Raw genomic sequence first — 9,903 nt, 5'->3', positions numbered from 1 at the left:
CACCAAGCTCAAAAGGTTGCCCATCACTGATCTATATCCACTGAACCAAACCGGCTTGGGCAGTTGGTGGATCTAAAAGGCAGAACAGTTGTAGTCCAAATCCAAGAAGCATATTGCCTGTGGGTAATATTAACAACTCACTTGAGTGACATATTCTAACCCTTCCCTCCCATTAACGTATTTAACCCTAGCAAAATAATCTAGGAACTAGCTGCTCCACTATCTATATCATCTACATTTTGCAGATGAAGTAAGTGAAGCACAGAATATATCAAAAGGTGTGCCTTACAAGTGGTGGAGCTAGAATGACAATAGTGGAGGAATTTGGGTTCATTCAAAACTTAATGAACTAAGGGAGTGTCAGGTACCGCAATGGGTGGAGCGAACACCCAGCTGTGAAGGAGGCAAACAGTTTCTGCTCCGCTGGGAGCCCACGTGGGGCCAGGGGGTGGGGGTGGGGAAGCACATAAAACCTATTGATAACTTAACCTACCACTGGGTGAAGGCTCTGAAAATAAAGTCAGCTAATGACATTTTTCTTTTAAGATGGTGGCATTTCAAGGGGATTGGGGATAGGTAAAAAAAGGGTATGGGGGGGGGGGGGCGGGATAAACAGTGATGGAGACTTGACTTGGGATGGTGAGCACACGGTACAATACACAGATGGTGTATATTACACAATTGTACACCTGAAACCCATGTAATTTCATTAACCAGTGTTGCCCCAATAAACTCAACTTAAAAAAAGAAGAAAAATCAAAGATGGCTTTTCCCGCTATCTTTCCCAACCACCAGGTGTCCTGGCACCATCCTCTGGGCCCAGAAACACCCCCGCCCCGCCCAACTCCCTCCCCCGCGCCAGGATCAAACATGGCGCCCCCCGCGCCTGCGTTATGACGCGACCCAACGTCCGCCGGAAGTGCGCGCAGAGGCTCCCGGGAACCGGCGGCCTCGGCGTCTGGCATCCGGAGCTTCGAGAACTGGGTGGTGCTGCTCCAGGCTGGAGTCGCTGCGCCGCCGCGACCATGGTGTTCTACTTCACCAGCAGCGGTGAGTGGGCGCCGCGACCGCCGGGGTCCCTGCCCCACGGGGTGCTCCCGAAGCCGGGACCCCCCCAGGCCGTCGCGGAGCTTGGACCTCGTTGGGAAGCGCCTACTCCGCGTTGGCAGCCTCTGCCCGCGCCCTCCCGGTCCCCTGTGCTGTTCATGTCTGTGGTCCCCTTCCGGGAACCCCCTCCTCAGGGCCTGGGGGGCGCGGAGGGACTCCCCCCTTCTGCGGTCTTCTCATCGGGAGTGTTCTCTCGCCCTCGGTCGGGATGACCTCCCGTCGTTACCTGGAATGGGGCAGTTTGTGGGCTGCTTTACACCTCATGTCAAGACCCACTACCACCACCACCACTACCGTGGCCTTTCTTCTGGCTGTGCCCTGGTAATGATGCACTTGGATTTAAAAAAAGAAAAGGAGACACTTGCCAGCAACTCTGCCTTATGGCAAGTACTCCCTGTCCTTCTAGAAAAGGGTTGCAGGGTCTGGGATGCAACAGAGAGCAATGAGAAGACCCTAGGATGGGAATAAAGCCACTCCCTGGGCAGAATTGATGTCTCAGATCTTGAAAAGTGACATATGGTGATGTTTCTGATTTGTTGTTGGCATTCAGTGCTGTGTCTAGACTTCGTTTCTCGGCTTAGGTGGTTCCCTTTGCTAAAATCAGTGCCCAGTTAAGTACTATACACCCTTAAGACAGCTCTGGCTTATCTTTTTCAAATGCCTTTCCCGACCCAGCTCCCACCCAGGGGTTGCTTTGATACACCTCTTCGGGGACCCCCTTAACACTCCGTGCATACCTTTGGCATCGTATTTAAGGTAGTAAACGCCGTCTGCTTGAGCTAGAGGGTAAACCGCTGGAAGGCAGGGACAAGATCTCTTGATCCTGTTTCCCTAGCATAGCGCCTGGCTCATAATAGTTGCTCAGTAGGTGGCTTGTTGGGTAAATGAATGTCATCTTTTTACTTAATAATAACAACACACTTTGCTGTTGCTACGGACTCTGCTTGCTTGTTAAAGGTGAGCTCCATGTTGTTTCTGTGGCCCTCTTTTTTTTAATGGGTACATGGCGTTTTGTCCTTTCTCTTTAGAGATGAGAACATTGGGGTCCAGACCCAATCTGCTCAATTACACGGCCACATCCCATTATTTTTCTCAGGACAATAGTTTAGACTTCCACAGTGTGCCATATGCTATTTCTCTGCCTCTGTAGATTTGGTTTGTCGTACCCATGTTAAAATTACTACTCACAACATTCAAACTAGCCTGATAGCATTCATAGGAACCCTGAGAGCATTTTCAATCCTTCCTCTGTTCTGTTTTGCTCCCTCTGTCATAACATCACTTGAGCATCTCTTTGGAGCTTCTCCACTCATGAAAGTCCCCAACAACATAGATATCTATTCAAGTTCGAAAGGGAATAAAAAGTACAGGCAGGGTATACAGGTACTAAATGTATTTTATGCTGGTTACTTTATTCTCCTCAAAGCTATTCTAATTCTTTGAGCACTAGTCATACATATACAGGTGCCCTTAATAGAACAAGAGTGCTTCAGCTGATTTGTGAATCATATTTTTCTCATTGGCTTCCATTATAATGTCAGAATTGCCTTCTGTTGGAAAAATATTTAGCCTCTAGTAAAACTGCATTTGTGCAGCAAATCTTTTCAAGTGGCAAAGTTAATGGAAAAATTACAACTTTTCCAGGGAAATAGTAAAACTACATATTCCAAACGGAAAGGAAACAACTTGAAGTGCAGAATCTTTAGGAAATGACTTCGTAGAGCTAGCCAAGCTTTTCAACCAAGCGGTTACCACATAAAACATTTTTTTTAAATGGGGAGAAAATCTCAGCAGAAAGTGTTTGCCTTTCCTTTTGTTTTAAGATTAGTATCTCTGACTAAAATCTGTTCAGTTCTATACTTTCATGCTTTCTCATAATGGCATAATGAAACATTAGCTTTATTATATTTCCAGTATCAAATTCAAGACCATGCGTTTTATGGACCCACAAAATACCTGCACTTTGCTCATTAAGTCCACTTGTACTTTTAGTACCTTTAATAGCATCTGTCTTAGGATAAATTGTTCTGTAAAGTATGAAATTATCACAGAGCCTCTAAAAGTGGGTTGGTTGCTACACCTGAATCAGGTCTCCTCAAGATGATTTGTCCCCATATTAATCAACCCTTTTATTTGGGTGAGAATAATAAAATAATCCAGTTTATTTTTTCTTTATTTCTTTGCTTCTTGCTCAGCAATCATGCTCTTTTTTATTTTTTATTTTCTATTTTTACATAATTGCAGTCATTCAGAAAAGTTACAAGAATAGTAAAAGATTTCCTTTATATTCTTTTCTTAGATTCCCCAAATTCTAACATTTTACCTTTTCTAACCAAATTCTAACATTTGCCTTATCTTAATTTTCCCCTTCACTCTTCCCCCCCACAGACACAGACATGCACAATATTTTTTCCTGAACAGTTTGTTAGTAAGTTGCAATTTACCCTTAAATACTTAAGTATTTTTTTCCTAAGTTAAGGACATTATCTTATTTACTTTTAAAATATATTTTTATTGATTTCAGAGAGAGGAAGGGAGAGGAAGAGAGAGATGGAAACATCAGTGATGAAAGAGAATCATTGGCTGCCTCCTACATGCCCCCTTCCGGGCATGTGCCCTTGACTGGAATCGAACCCGGAACCCTTCAGTCCGCAGGCTGATGCTCTATCTACTTAGCCAAACCTGAGCAAGGACATTCTCTTATTAAAAGACATTCTTAATTAGGACATTAACATTGCAACAATACTATTATCTAATCAGCCTTTACTAAGTTTTCATCAGTGTCCTAATAATCCTATATAATAAAGATATAATTTGCAAATGGTCGTTAACGACGAAACCGAGTGACCAGATCTCGGATTAGCAGTAGGGTGGGGCAGCGAGCTACAAGTGGGTGGCAGAGAGCTACAGGAGGGGGCAGGGCAGCAAGCTGTGGGGGAGGGAGCTACAGGAGGGGAGGGCAGTGGGTGGAGAGCTACTGGAGGGCCGCAGCGAGCTACTGGAGGGCCGCAGCGAGCTACTGGCGCACGGATTCGTGCTCAGGACTACTAGTGTATTTATAAGAAAGGAAAATTACAAATCATTGCAGTCAGTTGTCATTCATTACTCTTTAGTCTCTTCTAATCTGGAGCATGTGCTCAGTCTCTGTCTTTCATGACACAGTTAGTTGAATTGTTTTGTATAATGCCTCTCAGTTTTGGTTACTAGCAGTTAATGTTCTTAATCATCTCATTTTATAGGTCAACCATCCAAACAGTCATCTGTCATTCTCTTGGCTTAAGTTAGATAGCTTGGCCAACACAAACACAGCTTTATTTTATTTTAATCATTTTTAAAATTAATTTTGTTCTGAATGCAAAAACCATCTGTATATTCTGTGAGCAAACTAAGTTAACTATTGTTAAGCTGTATATCCTTCTGTACATATAAAGAAAATGGGTGCATATATTAAAAATAGATATTTAAATATGTATATGCAAACTACATATCTATTTTTTACCAATTGAATCTTACTGTATATAGACAAAAATCGTGTGTCCTTATCTTTTTAAATGGGTACATGGCATTTTTTAATGGATGTACTATAATGTGTTTAACCAGTCTTAATTAGTGTTTAGATTGTAAAAAGAACATCATTGCTTGATGGAGTATTTAATTAGTAGGATATATTCCAAGTGGTGACATTATAGGTTTAACAAGGTACATGTATCAACACGTATAATATTGTCAGGTTGTGCAGAGAAAATCTGAAACACTTTTTAGTTTTATTCCTGTGCTTTTGGCGTTTGCTATATGCCATGTTAAGGCCTTACCATGCTCATATAGTGCTCAATAGATAAATACCGTATTTCGGTTAGCTAATCAATGCAAACATTCTCTCCTTTCAAGCTATTTCTCTCAACTACTTTCAAGTAATTATGGATTGTAGTCATTATAACTGCTATTTGAAGGAATTGGGAGTTTTCTCTCCCCAAGAGAGGGAACCACAATTGATGACTTAAGGAGTGCTTCATTACGGAAAGTACAGGCAATCCTGAATTTTAGAATTTACAATGAAAGAATGCTGCTCCTTGGCAGCAGCTCCACTCGCATGTGGTAGTTCTGTGTTCTGGAGTGACAGCCAACAGACTGCCTAGCTCAGTGGTCGGCAAACTCATTCGTCAACAGAACCAAATATCAACAGTACAATGATTGAAATTTCTTTTGAGAGCCGAAAACCAACTTCTGCGCATGGGCCATGAAGTTTCAATCACACTGTACGTGCGAGCCTGCACCTGGTATTTTGTGGAAGAGCCACACTCAAGGGGCCAAAGAGCTGCATGTGGCTCTCGAGTCGCAATTTGCTGACCACTGGCCTAGCCCAACCTTTGCTGCCTGTGCGTCAGGCTTTGTAGACTGAGAACCCAGTAACTAGGAGTTTAGATCCAAATGGGGTAAAATAAATTTAGGTAGACTAACTTGAAAACCAAGGACCCAGTTAGGATATCAGTTAGAAAACTTAACTTTCTGTTTTACTCCCAATGGAGGATGCCCTCGTTAAACACTAGCCCAGCAAAATAAATGTCATTCCTAAGGTAAGCCATACCTGGAATATTTGGTTTGATTTAGGATAATGGTTCCTAACGCTGATTTCACACTAGAATCACTTGGAGATCTTCAAAAAACAAACAAACAGTGCCTGCCCCCAGAGATTAGGATTTGGTTAGTCTTAGGTGGAGCTGAGGCATCATTAGGCGATTCTAATATGTAGTCAGAATTCAGAGTAACATTTCATGACTTTTACAATGTCACTTTTACAAGTTTAAGAATTACGTTTCTTCCTAATGGAACAGGGATCCCATTGTAATTTGTAGCACACCTGAAATGTAATTTAAATTAGCTAACTAGGATTATGAAAAATAAAACTTGGCTAAGTATAGGAACCTATTTTTAAGTGATTGGGGTGAAGGTATTGTATTGTGATTTTTTGTTTTTAATTCTTTTGAAGAAGGCAAAAGCAAAGGACTGAACTAAAATTGCATTAAACTCTTGAGGGAAGTAGCTATCCTATATAATCCTATATAATCAAAGCCTAATATGCTAAGTGTCCAGTCGTCCATTCAACCAATCAAAGCGTGATATGCTAAGGCCACTCAATCGCTCGCTATGACGGGCACTGACCACCAGGGGGCAGATAGTCGACCAGTCACTATGATGTGCACTGACTACCAGGGGGCAGACATTCCGACCGGTAGGTTAGCTTGCTGCTGGGGTCCGGCCGATTGGGACTGAGCAAGATGGGCCGGACACTCCCTGGAGCCCTCCCATGGTTCCTCCCCAGCTGGCCAAACTCCCATGTCCCTCCCAGGCCCTGATCGTGCACCGGTGGGGTCCCTCGGCCTGGCCTGTGCCCTCACTATCCAGGACCCCTCAGGGGATGTCGGAGAGCTGGTTTTGGCCTGATCCCGCAGGCCAGGCCAACGGACCCCACTGGTGCACGAATTCGTGCAACAGGCCTCTAGTTTTTAATAAGACTCAGTAAACTTTCTGTTTGGGCCAGATTGTAAATATTTTAGACTTTGTGTGCCATGTCTCTATAGCTTGTTCTTTCTTGTTTTGCTTTTATCAACCTGCTGAAATGTAAAAATCATTCTGAGCTTGAGGGCTGTCTAAAAACAGGGCTGGATTTGGCCTATGGGCCATGTTTTTTGTCAACCCCAAATCGAAGCATTTGTCACTTGTTTTTCCTATGAAACACTTTTGGTGATAAAGTTATCTAACCACTTTTTATTTTTGTTTTGTCTTAGTTAACTCATCTGCTTACACTATTTACATGGGAAAGGATAAATATGAAAGTAAGTTTTCAAAAGCATTTGATTTTGAAATTTCCAGAAGGTAAGTGTTAATTGCTTTTCCCCAGTGGTTTTTTGGATCTGAGTTTTCAGCTTCTACTAACCCATTATAAAGAACTATAAGGGATTAACCTTCCTAAAATTTAGTTATGTTGATAATATTTTAGCTAGTTGGACCACCTTTTGCTCAATAGAAACTTTACAAAGAGTTTTGATTTAGGTTGATATGAATCAGAGGTTAACCTTTGCTAGTTTAGATTAAATAAAAATAATCTGTGACTTGGACTTTGAAAAGGTCATTTTCTGCACATTTTTACCACATTTAAGGTTAGTGGAAACATATCTGTTGGTTTTCTGGGCTGAAGATGGCTTTTCTTTAACTGTATTTTTATTGTTAAGACTATTACAGATGTCCCCATTTTCGCCCCCTTTGCCCACCTTCACTCAGTCCCTACCCCCCGAAGATGGCTCTTAAGTCATGAAATATTAACAGTTTAACTTGTTGACCATTCCTTTCAGAATGAAATACATTATTTCATATCGTACACAATCATATAACTAAATGGTGTACACACTTACGTAACTAGAACAAAAATTTACAAAAAATATCCATATCATTTGCTGTGCCCTCTGTATTCAGTTTTTTCATGTTTTAAAAGCTAGACACAGCCTGTTAGATTATTTTTTTGACTCACTAATGAATTGGAAGTAAATTTTAAAAAGAAAAACATTGCCTGAGGGGATAACCTTTTTGACTGCAGGAGGGAGATGAAAGTGAAATTTAGCTTTCCTGATCCAGAGAGCAGTGAATCCACAGCACTGACCCTCAGGGTACGGAACACAGAAGTGAGGGAGAAAAGAAGGACAATAAGAGCCCCAGCCCTGACCGGTTTGGCTCAGTGGATAGAGCGTCGGCCTGCGGACTGAAGGGTCCCAGGTTCGATTCCGGTCAAGGGCATGTACCATGGTTGCGGGCACATCCCCAAGAGGGGGTGTGTAGGAGGCAGCTGATGGATGTTTCTCTCAAAAAAAAAAAAAAAAAAAAAGAGCTCCAGAGAAAAATGCCAGAATTACTCTTCTTTAGACTTGGAGAACACAACTGCTTATCTCTCAGGGTAGTGTAATGTTTTGGAAAAGATAGCTCTTAAATCAAGCCAATTTGGGTTACAATTCCAGTTTTTTAGCAAACTAGCTATAGTTTCTTAACCTCTTTGAATCTCAGATTTGTTAGCTGTAAGAAGATGATTAAGGGATGGTATCTACCTGCAGGGTTGTGACAATTAATGGAAGAGCCTGAGTAAAGTATCTGAGCCATAGTGGGCACTCAGTAAGTAGTGGTTACCATCACTGGAGCTTCTTTAGTTCCTCAAAGCTGCCTCCTCCCTCACTGGGAACACTCAGGGTTGATGGCTTTGCCTTAATAGTCTGAGAGCTGGCTAACTCACTACAATCACCTTTCTTTAACCTCCAGGTATTGCTTTCTGTTTCTTTTCTAAAACCATCAGTGTCTGTTCTAGGTGCAGTTTGAAACTGACAACAGTTTAAACTTGATCCTTTAAAAGAGGCAAGTATAACGTTCTTCAGTATGAGATATTTTACATTAATGAAATAAATAAGACCAAAAATTAAAAGCTGTCAAAGAGCAGTGATATAATTATATACAAGGTGTCCCCAAAAAACATATACATACTCTCCTGGGATAGCTCAATTATGTATCTTTTCAGATTTAACCCATTGGAATTAATAATTACTCAAAGTGTGTATACATTTTTTGGGGGACCCTATAGTTAGTATATGTATACTCATTTGTATTTAAGATATGACATGTGTATAATATATAGCATATATATGATATATAATAATGTGATAGGTAAGTGTTATGTAAATATAGTTATAAATCAGATCTATATAAATAGTTTAGAACCTTGCTATAATACTGGTTGCTATAAAGCAGAATCAGTATAAAGCAAGACTACCACATCCTAACCAAGAGAAAAAAGCAAAACAGAATAATGTAACTTACTTATAAACAGCTTTTCCTTATAATGAATTTATGACATTGACTCTAGGTGTGACTTAATGGAGAAGCTGTTTGCAATACAGTCAAATCTCAGTTCCCAAATGTCTCCCATTTTGAACGATTCTGTTCTTGACCGAGTTATTCCCAGAAATATGTCTTGGTTGTCAAACAAAACTTTGGTTCTTGACCCGAGAACCCTTTCATGCTGATACATGTATGATCAGTCGTCTCTCAGGTGACAAAGGAGAAAATGCATGAGTATAGGTCAGTTTACTGTTAAACCTACATCGTTAACATCTCAGGAAATTGTACAGTGAATATTTTTGCCTTTGTTGCTGGAATGTATTAATTTAATTTACATTATTTCTAATGGGAAAAAATGATTTGGTTTTCTAACAAATCGCTTCTTGACCAGCCTTCCGGAATGAATTAAATTCAAGAACCAAGGTTCCACTATATATATATCAATACTAGAGTTTTATATTTCTCCTGGCAACCCATAACTTGTCATTGGTAATTTGTGTCTTTTTTCATAGCATCCTCCTGATGAATGTAAGCTGAAGAGGGCATGCTACCTTCCTGTATTACATTGAAATAAGGCACAGTTATAAGAGCCATGGTTATAGCTACAGTAGATATGGGTCCAACCTGACCAAATCTACTTTTCTTTCTGTTAGCAAGTGTGCAAACCCAAGACAGGTTTCTGAGAAGCCCTAAAGCAGAGCTGCTGCGTGTGGTTGTGCAGGTTTTGCACTGCAGTTCGGGGCTGGGGCAGGGGGAGAATCTCTTATAATGAAGAGCTGCCTTGATTCTGGCTCATACTGATGGGTTACCTGTGGTTCTGACTGACCTGAAGAAGCTGTGCCAGTAACATTCCTCCATGTCTCTTATTCCTCCTATTTTAGTTTACTCTTTGCTGGGTCTATTTGTGTCAGCCTCTGTGAG

At 41.2% G+C, this 9,903-nt stretch overlaps 1 protein-coding gene across 4 annotated transcripts in view; it reads left to right on the top strand.

Annotated features, from left to right (window-relative positions):
• The first annotated feature begins 941 nt into the window (after positions 1-941).
• The window catches only part of CCDC25 (coiled-coil domain containing 25), a 67,642-nt gene continuing 58,680 nt past the window's right edge, over positions 942-9,903 (top strand). For all 4 annotated transcript variants that reach the window (XM_079771763.1, XM_079771760.1, XM_079771761.1 and 1 more), the window contains exons 1-2: positions 942-1,050; positions 6,894-6,941. In XM_079771763.1, coding sequence (XP_079627889.1) covers positions 1,026-1,050; positions 6,894-6,941 — 73 coding nt within the window. In that variant the 5' untranslated portion in view covers positions 942-1,025. The remainder of the gene's footprint in view (positions 1,051-6,893; positions 6,942-9,903) is intronic.

Source organism: Cnephaeus nilssonii (assembly GCF_951640355.1).
Source record: "Cnephaeus nilssonii genome assembly, chromosome: 5".
NCBI lineage: Eukaryota > Metazoa > Chordata > Mammalia > Chiroptera > Vespertilionidae > Cnephaeus > Cnephaeus nilssonii.
Note: the sequence above shows the minus strand (reverse complement) of the source record. Positions and strands in the feature narration are given on the sequence as shown.